General features: G+C 37.9%; 1 protein-coding gene across 1 annotated transcript in view; it reads left to right on the top strand.

Annotated features, from left to right (window-relative positions):
• ADCY3 (adenylate cyclase 3) overlaps positions 1-16,065 on the top strand; it is an 82,963-nt gene that overhangs the window by 28,776 nt on the left and 38,122 nt on the right. Inside the window, exon 3 of the mRNA XM_032216396.1 lies at positions 1,362-1,511. Coding sequence (XP_032072287.1) covers positions 1,362-1,511 — 150 coding nt within the window. The remainder of the gene's footprint in view (positions 1-1,361; positions 1,512-16,065) is intronic.

Genomic DNA, 16,065 nt, shown 5'->3' on the forward strand with positions numbered 1-16,065 from the left:
GGTTACCTCAGAATCTAAACATCTTCAGAAAGAACAGCTGGTTTGACCCCGAAAGGGTCTTTCTGATTATAACTCTATATTTAGAATAATCCAAAATATATTTCAGTACTGATACTAATTTGGCAATGTTAGATGTTGCTAATCCATCTACACTAAATTGTAAACATGTGCTGTACAAAATGTACCTTCATTTTGCAATTTTAGACAATTCAAATTACTCTTGCAATATTTCAGTTTGTTTAAAAATGCATTATCAATAAATTGATTAAAGTATTATGTAGGTCTATGTGATTTACCTGTTAATTTCAAATAAGGATTATCCCTAGAGTGTATGGCTGTCGGGGAGGGGGGGGGGATAGAGATGAAATTTATATTTCCATGTACTCGGGAGAAACATTGATGTCAAAATATAACAAACCCCAAAATCTGGAAAATTATATTCCCCCCCCATTTCTGTTTGATAGTCTCAGTTTAAATAAAAGAAATGTAGGTGTTTGTCCTTCCCATAAAAAATGTAACACCTTATCAGTATGCTTGAAATAACTTTAATATGTTGGCTTAGGAAAGCTCTAAAAATATTACCAATCTTGAAATGATTACTTATTTTTACAACATTTAGACTTAGTGGTATATTTAGCTTTCTGTTTATATGAATTTTAAGCTGAAGTAAGATTCTCAGATTCACAATGCCTTTTTACATAAATAGATTATTCCTATCAAGAAAGAAGATAGGGAAGAAGGCTTAATGGCTAAAGATTACAAACTTGACGGGATGCTCCATGAAATAAGTATGTATAGTGTACATTGAAAGATGTATCTGGAAGCTAAGCGTACTGTGTGACACAGTATATTGAAGAACAGTTAAGATATGCTTTCCCCAGGGAAAGACATTTTCCCCAAACCATATTCCTGTGCCTTTAGTACAGGGGTGTCAAACTCAATTTCATTGAGGACCGCATCAGGGTTATGCTTGACCTCGGGGGGAGGGGTGCAGGGGGGGGGCATGGCCAGCTCAACATCACTCGGGTTGGGGGTGCCTCTGGTAGCCTGACCCTTTGCCAGCGAAAACAGGCTCCCAAACTCCCTTTTTGGCTACGATGGCCTCCTGCAACCTTCTGCCAGTGAAAACTCAAATGGATAAGAAAGGGGGCTCAATTGCCTCATCTTCCATACCTCAATATTTTGGACAAGGAATGGGCAACATATAAACCTCCAGGGTATTTCGGTATGACTAATGCAGAGGATGAATGGGAGTTGGCATTCATCAGAGTTTGGAAGGCCACCTACTCCCATTTCTAGGAAAACAAAAATACTTCTCTTCTGATGACTGATAACTGTAATTTATCCCTTTTTCATTCAAGATCTTATCCAATGTTGCCATCTATCTGTGCACCATCTGTGTGGGTATCATGTCTTACTACATGGCAGACCGCAAGCACCGGAAAGCCTTCCTAGAAGCTCGGCAATCTCTGGAAGTCAAGCTCAACCTTGAGGAACAAAGTCAGCAGCAGGTAAGAATCAAAGAGTTCCATCTGCAGCTTCTATTTTGTTTCTGGCTCCTATCCACATGGGCAATTCAAAACTTGATTTTAATATCTAAGGAAATCCATTTTCTTAGTTTTTGATTTCTAGATTAGTATGTAGATGCATATGAATATGCTTGGCAGAATTATTTTTGCATCAAATTTAGTGGGACCATCTCTGAGAAAGTTACTGGCCCAATTCTAGCTTACTTGTTGAGAGCCATGTTAGTTTCTATTCGGAGGATTTTGCCTCTTTCCTGGAGTTTAGAACTTCTCATTTAAGCTTGCATCTCATTGGGAGGATTCTTCCTTGTTTATACTATTATAGATTAGCTGTTTTCAGTGAAATCAAGAAAGAGGCTATGGTGACAGTGCTGTTCCCATAGCAACCCATTTCTCTCTATCTGCTACCAAAGAATAACTCTCTCCAGGCCCTCAGTAAAAATGCACTTAATAATCAAGTTATTTTCATTCGGAACAATTCCCAAAACAAAATTAGAATATGCTTTTGAAGCAGAAACTTCATGAAGATGACTAACTGAATAAAATAAATCCTCAGTTTGACAGAATATTCCTCTCACATGCAGCTTGTCTTCTCTAGTGAGCCTATGCTAAGTTAGACTCCAGTTGTGGGCTTACCATTGAATTAAGTAGAATAGATAGGATGAGCTGAACCCAACAACCTCTCTCAGATGACCCACAGAGGAAGGTTGGATTTTGGCTGAAGGTTTCTAATGTAGCTGGAAGACAAGCCATGTAGAGCTATAAAAATCAAAATTTATATTTTGAATTGTATTGAAAAAATCTATTGGTAACCAGTGCGGTACTCATAATATGGATGGAAACCTGTTAAAGAAGCCCTTACCAATCTGTAAGTGAACTGATACATTTTGGGCCAACAATAGTGTCCAAATAATTCTTCAAAAGGCAGCTCCAAGTTAACAAGTTATATCAAAAACTGAGTTATATCTTGGCTGTTCTCAGCATTTCCAACTCATCAGTAATCTGGCTAGATAAGAAAGACAGGAGATGTAGTCTAATAGGCTTCATCTTTAACCATAAACTGGTTACCTAGAGAGCTAAAATAAAGATATACCAAGATTTTTCTTTTTGATATAGTCTGAATCATTCATGTTTGAATTTTCTGCAGTTTAAAAAGGTTTAAGTTCCCAATTGGATAATTTTCAGGACTGTGAAATAATTCATTCATAGCTGAAAAAGTGGGTTTTGAACCTCTGATTATAATTAAAAATATTTTTTTCTGACATGAACATATTTGATTTTCAGAAAAAAAACATGTCTGTAGAGTTAACCTTTTGTATATCAGCCATTTCCCTGTAAATGCACACTCATTTGCACGCACACAGAGAGAGTGGGGGGAGGGAGAGAGGGAAGGAGGGAGGGAGAGAAAGTTAATCTCACACAGAATATTGGAGACAGGAGAGAAAAATTATTTAAGATTTACAGATGAGTTCCTTGCCTTGTCCTGCATTAATGTTGGCAACAACATTTTTCCTGTGACTATGAGTAATAGTGGTAAAATTTAGGGTGGGTGAAACCTGAAAGCTGAAAGCTCTTTTGCAAAAGGGTAGGTCTTTTGTTGGTCTGTTGTAAACATACAGCAGAATTACGGTATGTCCTAAAACCTACTGCAATGTATTGAACCACATTAAAAAATATTGCAAAGTGATACCAGTTTGAAATGTTGCTTCCCAACATACAGCACAATATTTTTTTCAAGGACATGACAGATGATAGGCTTGTGTTGCCTCCAGTGCAACAAAACAAAATAAAACCCTATAAGATACCTTTATCAATTTGTGTTAGGTCTACAGTACAGGGACAAAATTAGTCTTCCACTTCTGTTTTTCTACTAAAGCCTTCCATCCTTTTTCTTCTCCCCCTCCCTTTTATTGTAACATGATAAGTCTAGATATATTATATTATTTCATTGCTGATTATAATGCAGTGATGTTTATATAATATGATTAAAAATTAGCATTCTATTATTTAAATAGAGCAAAATATTAAATTTTAAAAGATAAAAGTAAAAGTTATGTCAGTATTAATTGCCAGGATGTCAGTGCTACAAGGATATATAAAATATATATTGAATATAAAATAAAAATCCACTGCAATTCACATTAAAGTATTAATTTTATGAGAATAGTTTCAACGTTGAACTTAATATTTAAAAAATTGTATTGTTACTTTTATTTGTAGATGTGTATCAGAGGTGGGTATTCAGCAGGTTCTTACCAGTTCTGGAGAAGCAGTAGTAGAAATTTTGAGTAGTTCGGAGAACCGGTAAATACCACCTCTGATTGGCCCCGTCCCCATCTATTTTCTGCTTCCCGAGTCCCAGCTGATCGGGAGGAAATGGGGATTTTGCAGTAATCTTCCCCTGGAGTGGGGAGGGAATTGAGATGTTACAGTATCCTTCCCCTGCCATGCCCATCAAGTCATGCCATACCCACCAAGCCACACCCACAGAACTGATAGTAAAAAAATTTGAGTCCCACGACTGGTGTGTATGTATGATAAAAAGAAATAAAAGCTAGATGAAACAAATTTAATAAAAGTTAAAATACTAAAAAGTAGAGTAAAACAGAAAGTTTTTTTAAAAAAAAAATTAATTTCCTGTTTTTATACATGTTAATTTGCAATATTTGTAAACATTCAGGCTCTCTTAAAAGCCAGACTATAAGTTGTTATATTTATCGTATTTCTTGATATGTTGTATGCAAGGGAAACAATTCTGCTTAAATTTATTTAAACTTCCATTGTGTTGATATACTGTTAGTTTTCCCATTGCTGCGCATTCTTCAGGTTTAATTTCCCAATTTGATAATTTTCCTGACTGTATTTTTGTGTTAGAATGGATTTCCAGGAGGGAGGACAAAGATACAGTGAAATTTAGATAGTTTGTTTGGGAAAAAGAGGGTCAAGTTAGCTCATTCATAGAAATTCTTAGATTATATTTTTAATGATGAAAGCTTAGTTTTGCAAGATTTCTCTGTATAGGTGAGAAACAATAAAGGAAACTGCTTAAAAGTATCTCTGCAAGTCTTCCATGGTTTTTGGAACCTTACAGTTTTTCTTCCAGTGTTGAGCAAAATTTATCCTTGGTATATTAAACATAGATCTCATTAAATTATGGCATTTCTTGTTATTGTTGTCCTCAATTTGGGACTGAGCCTGGTGCCGAAGCCAATGATGGAGGCCAGACACGAAATGCAGGTTTTCTGATTGCTTTTTATTGGAGTACTCCAAGAAAAAGGGTTCCTGGTCAAAAGACCAAGAACAAATGATTAAGTGAGCTTTATTCATTTTCACTAAAGGAGAAGGTGGAACAAGGTGAGATATTATTAGAAATATCATCTAAATTTTTTTTAGTAATAATTCTACAATTTGTTTTATAGGTTTATTGTCCCATTCCTAAGCCTTGGCTAATGAATGCACCAGGAATTATCTAATACACATTTCATTTGCTGTAGGCCTTCTCTATTCCTAACTTTTAGCTAAGGTCTGCAAGTTGCCTAATTCTTGTTACCTTTTATCAGCTTTCTAGCTACCCATAATTGGTACACGCGTTACACATGCATATTTCCTGTTGATAAGCATTATTTGTTCTTCGCAGACAGGTATACCAACCCCCCCCCCCAAATTACAGTCTTCCTGATTTACTTTCAAGTGTGTGCCATGACCTTGCTTTATTTTAGCAGCCAGCCCATCATTATTTTTTCTGTTCCAAATAGGAACAGTTGTGGTTTCATTTCAAATTTACATTCCAAAATTTTCTACATTATACTATCCAGATTTTTTCAATACTTTTAAGGTCTTTTATAAGTCTTTTCGATATTCTCTTTTGATTTTGCCTAAGTGTTTTGGAGATAAATAACAGTTCAATGAGTATGAGTATGATTTTTCAGCAAGACAGCAGTAATGGGGGAAACTTCTGTTTCCTGTGTTGAAATCTTGATCAGTATTGGGAAATGGGAACTATAATTGTGTTTTGTGTTTCATACAGATCTAGTTTCACTTCAGAGGTAAAATAGGACTTACTCCAAATGCCTAAAGATCAAGACAAATTCTAGCCCACCCTTGAGCAGGTGGAGAAGGAATTATATAAAATAAGCAGATATGTCTCAGTTTGGTTTCAAAATACAACATTTTTAGTGCATAATATTTTGGCTGAAGGCTTGTAAACAGCTATGTGCCAAGCACGTTGCTGGATGAAGAGAATACATACTGAAAGATTCAACACAACATTTCCGTTTCAAATTGCAAGCAATTTAACATATATGTTTTACTTGCACTGATAGAGATTACGAGAAAAGAAGACTTTTAGAAGAGATTCCTTCCATCTCTTTTAATAAAATAAAATGTCTCTGTTTTCCTTCCATCCCACAGTTCCAATAAGATCTGTCCACTTCTTGTAATTGAACCTTGATGTAAGATGGAGTCACTATGGCAACCCATTTCCAAGACAGCAAAAGGCAAATATTTCCAGACTAGTCAAACTGTTGGTATCAGAAAAAGTACAGAGAGCAACGAGGAAAGGTTTCTTTGTTGCTCAGGAATAAAGATGAATTTTCTGTATACAATAAACTGATCCCATTATAAAAGCTTTTGGGTCTGATTCTAAGATAGGCAAGCAAAGGGAATAAAGGCAAGAATGTCTCTGATATATAGTTTGATTAGACCACTTGATTACACACACACACACACACACACACACACACACAAACACACAGACGCTTCCCTTCCTCCCTCTGTTTTCATGGAGACATAAGAGTTGCAATAGTCATTTAGGCAACTGAATTCAATCTATTATTCCAGCTGGTATTCAGGTAAAAGTACCCTCAATGGAGGAATTCTAGCCTTTGCTGAACTCATCCGATGAAAGGGAGCCATCACTCCTGATAATTCAAAATGCTTTTTTAAAAGAAATGTTTTGTTTTGTTCAGTAATCAGGCTGCATGTTTATTCTTTCTTTGTAATTCTGCTTCTCTATATACTTCCTATATATATTATTTTAATTTTTTTTTTTTTCATTTTTCTTCCCTGGAGAACATCCCCCTCACATTTTACTCCCTCCCTTCCAACACTCATAAAGTAGTCCTTGATTTACGAACACAATTGAGATGGGAATCTTGCTTGTTGAGGGAAATGGTCATTAAGCAAGATGCAACATGTACTACCTGTACTCCTTGTGGCAGTTATTAAGCAATTTCCCAAATTATTAAGCAGAGCGTGGGAAAGAACTGCCTGCTGAAGGATTTCAGCTCTGCATGGAGCTGAAATCCTCCCAGCAGCCATTCCTTTTGGTTTTAAATACAAATACAAATACAATAGCAGAGTTGGAAGGTACCTTGGAGGTCTTCTAGTCCACCCCCCTGCCTAGGCAGGAAACCAATGTTCCATCTATTTTTTTTTCAGTGTGAGCAGAAAAGTATAGTGTTTGAGCGGCACATTTTCGTGCTTGAGCACCTGAATTTTTTTCACAGATGTCACCTAAGACAACAATGAAATCAGTATTATTTGAAACTCAAAGTTATGTTTATTCAAGGTACTTGCTTAATTAAAAGTGTCATATAATATCAGTATCACTTAACAACAACCTGCCTAGCAACCAAAATGTTGGCTCAGAAGCTCTGGCATGTGAAGCACGCAAGTCTTAAAGCTGTCAAGTTACAAGACCCTTACACCCCTAACCCTTTAGGGGAAAAAAACCAGGGGTGTTCAAACTTGACAGCTTTAAGACTTGTGGACTTCAACTCCCAAATTCCTCCTCCAGTCATGTTGCTCTTTCGCCTTGGCGCTGCTCTGGCTACCTCAGTCCAGACCTGGCAGCTGCGGTGACATCATCAGCCTGGATCTGCTCTATCTTCAGTTTTTTCACCGGGGGCAGGGCCGCCGCTGAAGATGCCGCCAAGCCCCGACCGCCACCAGAATAACTGCTGCCACCTCCTCCTCCTCCTCCAACAGCACCACCGCATTTGCTGCCTGGCGCTGTGGCTGAGGTGAAGCCACCAAAGCTCCCGCTGGTACCCCCACCCATGGCAGGGGCACTGCCACCTTCCCCTCCGCTCGGAGCACTTGAGCTGGGCACTGCATTACCCCTCCCCCCTCCTCCTCTGCTGTGCTTTTGAGAAGCCATGGAACCATTTTTTCTTTCTCCCGCCTCCTCCGCCGCCTTCCTACTGGCTCCTGCAATGGCACCACCATCGGGTTCCTCCTCGCCACCTCACCTTTGCCAGCACTCCGGCGCCCTTTTCCCCTCCCGCAGTCGGTCCAGCTCCTGCCCCACAGGAAAAAAGGTATCATGGCTCCTCAAAAGCACAGCGGAGGAGGAGGGGGCAGGGGTAACATGGGACCCAGCTCAGTTGCTCCGAGCAGAGGGGGAGGCGCCACTGCCACAGGTGGGGGCGCTGGCAGGAGCTTTGGTGTCTTCACCTCAGCCACAGCACTGGGTGGCAAATCTGGCAGTGCTGTTGGAGGAGGAGGAGGAGGAGGTGGCAGCAGTTATTCCGGTGGTGGCAGGGGCTTTGGGGCTTCCCTTTAGCCGCAGTGCCGGGTGCAAGCGGCTAGGACTGGCCACCCATAAAGGCTCTCCCTGGGCTTGCTTTGCTGAACACGGGGTGGTAGTTTGAGTGGGCATGGCGGCACAAACTACTGTCAGTCGCCCCGTGCTCATCAAAACAAGTCTGGGGAGGTCCTCTGCGGGCGGCCAAACATGGGGCGACTGACGGTAGTTTGAGGAGCACAGCCGGCTCCTAGGAGACCGGCTGTGCCGTGTAAGCTCCTGCTGCCATCCCCCTCCCCCGCGCCTGTGCTAACCCTAACCAGGACAGAAAATCTGAGGCCCCTCAGCTTCCGGAGCTTGTGACATTAGAAATCACTGTGTGGCAGTTGGAAACTGCTGCACGGTGTTTTCTTGCCACGTGCGCGACTGCGCAGCCACACACCTTAGAGGGAACATTGCAGGAAACCTTATACCATTTCAGAAAAATGACTATCCAATATCTTCTTAAAGACTTCCAGTGTTGGGGCACTCACAACCTCTGGAGGCAAGCTGTTCCACTGATTAATTGTTCTGACTGTCAGGAAATTTCTCCTCAGTTCCAAGTTGCTTCTCTCCTTGATTAGTTTCCACCCATTGCTTTTTGTTCTACCCTCAGGTGCCTTGGAGAATAGTTTGACTCCCTCTTCTTTGTGGCAACCCCTGAGATATTGGAACACTGCTATCATGTCTTCCCTAGTCCTTCTTTGCATTAAACTAGACCTACCCAGTTCCTGCAACCGTTCTTCATATGTTTTAGTCTTCAATCCCCTAATCATCTTTGTTGCTCTTCTCTGTACTCTTTCTAGAGTCTCCACATCTTTTCCACATCATGACAATCAAAACTGAATGCAGTATTCCAAGTGTGACTTTACCAAGGCATTATAAACTGGTATTAACACTTCATGTGATCTTGATTCTATCCTTCTGTTTATGTAGCCTAGAACTGTGTTGGCTTTTTTGGCAGCTGCTGCACACTGCTGGCTCATATTTAAATGGTTGTCCACTAGGACTCCAAGATCCCTCTCAGAGTTACTACTATTGAGCAAGGTACCACCTATACTGTACCTTTGCATTTCGTTTTTGTTGCCTAAATGTAGAACCTTACTCTTTTCACAATTGAATTTCATTGTATTAGATAGTGCCCAATGTTCCTGCAGCCCACCAAAGATTGTCAGATTCCCTCATGCATTGAGGGAAATCTTTGTGAGGCTATGACAATCTTTAGGATTCACAATATTCAGGATTTCAGCTCCCATTTCTGCAACCTGCTGAAGGATTTCCCATCCCCTCCAAGCATATGAAGATTTCAGCTCTGTTCCTGCAGGCCAAAGGATTTCAATTCTTCTCTCTTTCTTCTGCTTGCAACCTTTCCCTGCCAGCTTCCCAGCTAATTTTTGGGGGGAAGCCAGCAGAGAAGATTGCAAATAATGATCAAAATGATTGCAGGTCACTTGGCAATTGGTCATAAATGCAAGTTGGTTGCCAAGCCCCCAAAATGCAGTCACATGACTTCAGGGGTGGGGCAGTGTGTTATTTTATGACAGACAGCAATGCTTTGTGGACCATAAAACACCATTTCCAAGGCTGTCATAACTTTGAATGGCCATTAAATGAGGGATTGTCAGTTGTATTTGTACATTTTTGTACTGGTTTGGATTGGTTTGTTTTTCCTAGTTATCAGGGTGCGTTTTTTTGGTACTGCAGAAAATGAATTATCAGTTCTGGAATAAAGTTCTGAGCATTGTGAAGCTTTTCTCCATCATTGGTACTGCTTTTTCTCTATAACTCTCAGCAACTCTCATATTTCATTATCTCTTAGAAAAACTTATACAACCTAGTGGATCCAAAATAATCTCTGTTCACAGTATTGTGACTTATACAGGCTTAAGAGCACCCTCACTTTATGTCATTTATTATCCTTTGCTATAGAAGAAGTCTCATTTTGCTAGAGTTTAGTGCCAAGAGCTGGCTACAGTTCAAAACAAACATCCATACTTGATCATCATTGACCAGTCACTTTTTAAATTAGGTGGCATTAATTACATTTTCAGCTGCACTAACAGTTCTTTAGAAGTGCATGTTTGTTCCTGGAACTGCAGATTTAGTGTCTGAGTGCACATTTAATTTTAAACAGTTGATGATCAGAGAACAGATCTATAATTTTTTGTAGTTTCACTAACCTGAATAAAAAGACAGAACAGACAGAAATATAAGCCCGGAAAGAAGGCTTATGAAAAGTCAACAGGATAAAAGCTGTTATGGCAGTTTGAGCTGTTTTACTTTGGGTAGGAGGCATAAGAAATAAAGTTATAGTAGTATCAAAAGTTTAATTGATATCATTTGGTCATTGATTGCATTGTAGCCAAGTTGTGTTCTTGCTAACTATAAAAACAATGCCGTTTCTTCTTTGTTTTCCACTTCCTGAGTAATAAACAGTGTGATCTCCTGATTGAAAGTGTCTGATCCCATCACAATTTGTTGATGCCTAAGATGCCACTTTGTAGTTGTCTCATTTCATCTTTCATTGTATTGATCTTTCCTGTGTTTTCATTTCATTTTCTTACTTTTCACGTTCCAAGTCTATCTTTGCAGTTTCAGATTTTCTTTTCCTGTGTGACAACATCAGATTAAATTCAATTTGAAATCAACAGAATGTGCAAGCAGGATTTGTGCCTTGTGATTAGTGACTGGAATGTCAAAGGTGGAAACAGTCTAGAGGAAATATACCATAGTTGAATTGTATGGCTTAGGAAATTGAAGCAGGAGACCAATTTAACAATTTCTGCTACTCCAATAAACCCTTCATAGCTAAAAGTGCCTTCAAATAACTCAACCAACACCTCTATACAAATCAAATTGACTGGGAGAGGAGGAGCTGATGTCACGACGATACGACACACAATCTTGGAGCTCCAAGATCGCAGTCGATATTTCTGTCATTGGGCGATCCTTTTGGACCTAAACCATCCCATAGAGATGGTGATAGAGAAGAGCATGTCCTGCTGATCTCAGGGACATCGCAAAGTCCCTGATTCATCCAGAAAAAGCTCTTTTTTCCGACGACAGAAACACAGAGTCAGCCTCTGCTTCGCTTGCTTGCTTTCGTCTGCCATTGGAAACGAGGAGGGTGGGGCATGGTATTTGGGATGGGAATAAATGGTATAGGAGTGATAGTCAAAAAGGGATTTTTGTTCTCACCATCTTCTGTGCATGCTGATGGCCAATGTTTGGACCTGGTCAAGGCTAACCGTCCTACATACCAACCTGATGATGTTTCTTGGAGATGCAACCCACATGACACCCAAGGGAGTTCCAGATTGGGCAATGGGGTGGGGGTTGTTGGAGGAAGGGGGCTGGGCAAATGTGTGATATGTTGATTTCGTGCTTTTCTGACTCAGACCTTGCTTTATTTCGCTGCTGTCTATTCATAACCAGTAAAAGTACTTTTAATTCCACAAACAATGGAGTTGGGAGGTTTCTTTCTTGGTTACTGAAGGAGGAACGCCTGACACGCAACCTTGAAGCTGCTGAAATTGGGGCAGCTCCAGAATGAAAAAAAAAGTGGAAGAGAAAGTGTGTTGAATTGGTGAGGAAATTTTATTATTAGAAAAGAGACTACCCAGTTATGAAAATCATAACTAAATTAAAATTGAAGACAGAAGAAAATACTTGGCAAGATTAAGCTACATTATACTTAGTGTGTTATTTTTTCTTAATTTTTCTTTTTACAGATGGAATTTCTGCAAATGTTTCCTATTTTTAAAATTGGATGGGTTAGTTTTTCTTCTTCTATTTTTTATTCTCTTATTTTTTTATACTTGTAGATTAAAATTTTCTTTTTTTACAATGCTTGATTGGATTGTTTTTTTCTTAAGAATTTTTCTCCATAAGTTTGGAATATAAAGAGGGCTGTAACAGCAGAGGGAAAAAAGTAACACTGCCACTTAGAGGCTGGAGGCTTGGAAACATTGTTTTTTCTTTCTTCTCTTTGATCATTTGATTTACACTTCAAGGCTTTTCAGTTTGTTTATTGAGAGTGATAGTGGGAAGAGCACAGATTGTTTACACAGGTGCTCTTTGGGAGTACTATCAGTAGCTGGACTGGAGTGAAGACAAAGCCTTGACCTGAAAGATTATAATGAACTTGCTTGAAATATAACAAAAAACTTTAATGCTATAGTGCCAGTGTTTATAAATTGGAAGAATGGCGCAACATGAAAAAGAAACATTAATATTGCAAATGAGTATGTTTGAAATTCAAAAAATATTAGTAATAACAGAGAAAATTGAGAAGAGAATGGAGAATGGAGAAAGCAGAACAGCAAAAAGAGATGGGAAAATTGAGGACATTTATCAAATGAAGAAAGTTGAGGACAGAGTTCCAAAAATAGAAGGAAAAAATGAGCCAAGAGATAAGAAAATTGTTGATACTGACAGAAAACTGAGCTTGGTTGGAAATGGCAAGAGTGGATTATGGAAAGGGGAGATAGATGGACCAGAACTCTATCTCAGATTTCAAAGTACAGAAGAAGAAAAGAGAGAAAATTTGATGGAAGTAAGGAGATAAATCTTGACAGCAGAAACATCGATGGTAACCAAAGATAAGCTGATGGAAGGAACAGATGGAGGGGTTCGAGTGTTTATAAGATATGCAATGAGCAACAAGTTGCGAAGAGAAGTCCATACAAGACCTACCAAGAAAATAACCAGAATACTAATACTACAAATGGCATGAGATATAAAAATGCACTACTATTGGAAAGACGCAGGTTGATGTAATGAAAGTTTATAATAAAAATTAAGTTAAACTTAGTTAAATGTAGAGTATTATGTATAAAATGGTGTGAGAATAGTTATAGTCACAAAAATGAGTAACAACGATAACAATGTGTGTGTGTGTATATATATATATATACATATATATATTTGTGTGTGTGTGTGTGTGTGTGTGTGTGTTTTTAATTTGTGCTGATAAAAAAACCACAAATATAACAAAGGCAACAGTAAAAATATTGGGTTTATGTCATGATGGACTCTTGTGACGAGCCGATTGACAGAGAATGGAAGCAGTTAGCTTCCTCCCATAATTGGGGCATACCAGGGGTTGTGACTTTAAATATATATATTACTTTGATGATATGAAATGTTATACAAACTGCAAATGAGGACTATGAGAGGAGGTTTAAAAGTCTTTGTTATTAAATATAACCAATTTTTATTTAGAATATGTTATAAAGATGTAATGTCACTGGATGATTTTAGGAGGATCTAATGGAACACCATTATATAGTTTTACTTTAACTTTAGAATATTTCATACAAAAAGATGTAAAAACAATTTATAGTCAAATGAATGTTTAATAATTATAATATTTTATATAATATATTGGATTGATGATATGAGAATTTGTTTAAATTGTAAGAGGGGATTATTGTAATAAAACACAGAGCTTTATATGTGTTGAAATGAGTAAATTTACATCTAAAATTAAAGATTAAATAGTGGAAATGAAAAACGGAGAATTTTTATACCTAGAATTTTTTTTAAATGAAGAAATAATAGTTATAGTCAAATAAATGATGTACAATGATAATAATGTATACATATATACTAGATTGATAATTGGTGATTTTATATAGAATTGAAAGTGAAGACTATGGAAATAATGCACAAAAACTTTGTAACCAAACGACATGCTGTATATGATTGAAGAAGGTTCTATGTGTTATGTGTTGTCTGTCTTTGTCTGTCCAAAAAAGAAAAATATCTTTTTTTAAAAAAAGAGAGAGAGAAGGAAAAGGAGCAAGAAATGATATTCAACGATTTTTAGGTTTGCAGAAATACCACCCCAAGAAGAAATAAATTAAGAGCTGGAAGATACACCGGCAACAATAGAAAAAGAAAGGAAGAGAGGAGGAGAGAAAATGAGAGGGAAAGGAGAGAAGGAAGAGAGAGGTGAGGAGAGGAAGATGGAAAGGAGAAGGTGAAAAGGAGAGAGGGTAGAAAGGGGAAGAGAGATGTAGGGGAGAGGTAAGGGAAGAAGGAAGGGAAAGGAGAGGATGAAGGAAGGAAGTAGAGAAGGGAGGGAGGGAGAGAAAGGAAGAGCAGAGAGGAGATGAGATGAAGAGGAGGGAAGGAAGATAGAGATGAGGAAAGGAAGATGGAAGGGAGAAGAAGAGAAGGAGAGAGGGTAGAAAGAAGAAGAGGAAAAGAGGAGGAGGGGAAAAGTAAGGGAAGAAGGAAGGGAAATGAGGAAGGAAGGAAGTAGAGAAGGGAAGGAGGGAGAAAAGAAAGGGAGAAGGTGGTGGTGTCAAAACAGATGAGGGATGGTAAATAAAGCAACCCAAATGGAATATTATAATTTATAAATGGAATGACAAATGTATATGAATGGCAATGTGAATGTATACCTTTAATTGTAAATAGAGAACAAAAAAACAAAAAAACTTTTTAAAAAATCAAATCAAATTGACTACATTATTGCTCAAAACAGGTGGAGGAACTCTACTATAGCATCAAAAACATGGTCAGATAACTGAGTGTGGAACATGTGCAAGTTCCAAATTAAGTTAAAGAAGAAGAAAACTAATCAATTTCAGTAATATGATCTTGACCATATATACACATCATTTTTATGGAAAATTGCTTTGAAGTCCTGAATCTCATTGCTAGACTAAGAGAGCAATTGTGGAATTAACTTAAATAATCTGTTAAAGAGGAATATGCAGAGATATTGCCAAAATTGAAGAAAAAGTAGAAAGCAAATTAGATGTCAGAACAGACAATATAAATTGCCAAGAAGATAAGATAATCCAAAGCCAAGAAAAGCAAAAACCTCAGAAAGGTCTCTGAAGATAGAAACATAAAAAACAATTCTTTCAAAAGATTGCTGAACTCCTCAATTTGACATGCTCAAAGATGCCAATGGACATCTTTGAGTAATTGATTCAAAAAAGATCAAACCAAGATGAAAGAAGTATACTGAAACATTACACAGTAGAGATATGAACATCCAAGATACTTAGATATTCCCTTACTTAAAAGAGGCCCTAGTCTTAGAAGATGAAGTTTGATCAGCACATCACTAAGTTGGAAGGCTACAGGAACTGAAGGAATGCCTTCTAAAATATGGCAATCAACAGACAAACAATCAATAAAGGTTCTTACCAATTTATTAGCAAATAGAATGACACAGTGGCCAATAGGTTTGAAGAGGCCAATCTGCATTCTAGTGCTAAAAACAAAAGGAGTGAGTAAACTATGTTCCTAATTTCATCTCCAACACAGAATGCAACCTTGCATGGAAGAAGAGAAGCAAGATGTTGAAGTTGGTTTTAGAAAAATGAGACTGACATACACAGATAATTGAAAAAGCCAAAGAATAGCAAAAAGAAGTCAGTATGTGCTTCACTGATTCTAGAAAGGCCTTCAATTGTGTCATGTCAAGCTGTGGAATGTGCTCAGAAAAATGGGAATTTAGAATATCTCATTGTCCTCACATCATGAAGCCACAGTACAGTGAAATAGATTTGCTCCAGGTTGGCAAAGCACTGTGACAAAGTTGTATACTTATTAAACCTATACGCTGAATATACTGTATATTAAAGGAAATGGATTGAAAGAAGATGAGTATGATTTAAATATTGGAGGAAGAAACATCAATACAATGCATTACGCTAATGATGCTGCCCTGACAATAAAAAAATTAAAGGATCTGCCAGCTCTAGTATTCAAAGTTAAGGAGCAAACTGAAGAAACAGGATTAAAATTAAATATAAAGATGATCAAACTGTTGACAACAGATCAAACAACCAGCTTTAGAATTGGCAATGAAGATACTGGATAGCATCTGCCTTTTAAGAACAACCATCAACAGGAAGAACAAGCAGTCAAGATATATATCACAGAGACTACATTCAGTAGAGCAGCCATTAAGGCATTGAAAAATATATTCAGATGCCATAATATGTTTAT

This window comes from Thamnophis elegans, chromosome 4, assembly GCF_009769535.1.
Source record: "Thamnophis elegans isolate rThaEle1 chromosome 4, rThaEle1.pri, whole genome shotgun sequence".
Classification (NCBI taxonomy): Eukaryota; Metazoa; Chordata; class Lepidosauria; order Squamata; family Colubridae; genus Thamnophis; species Thamnophis elegans.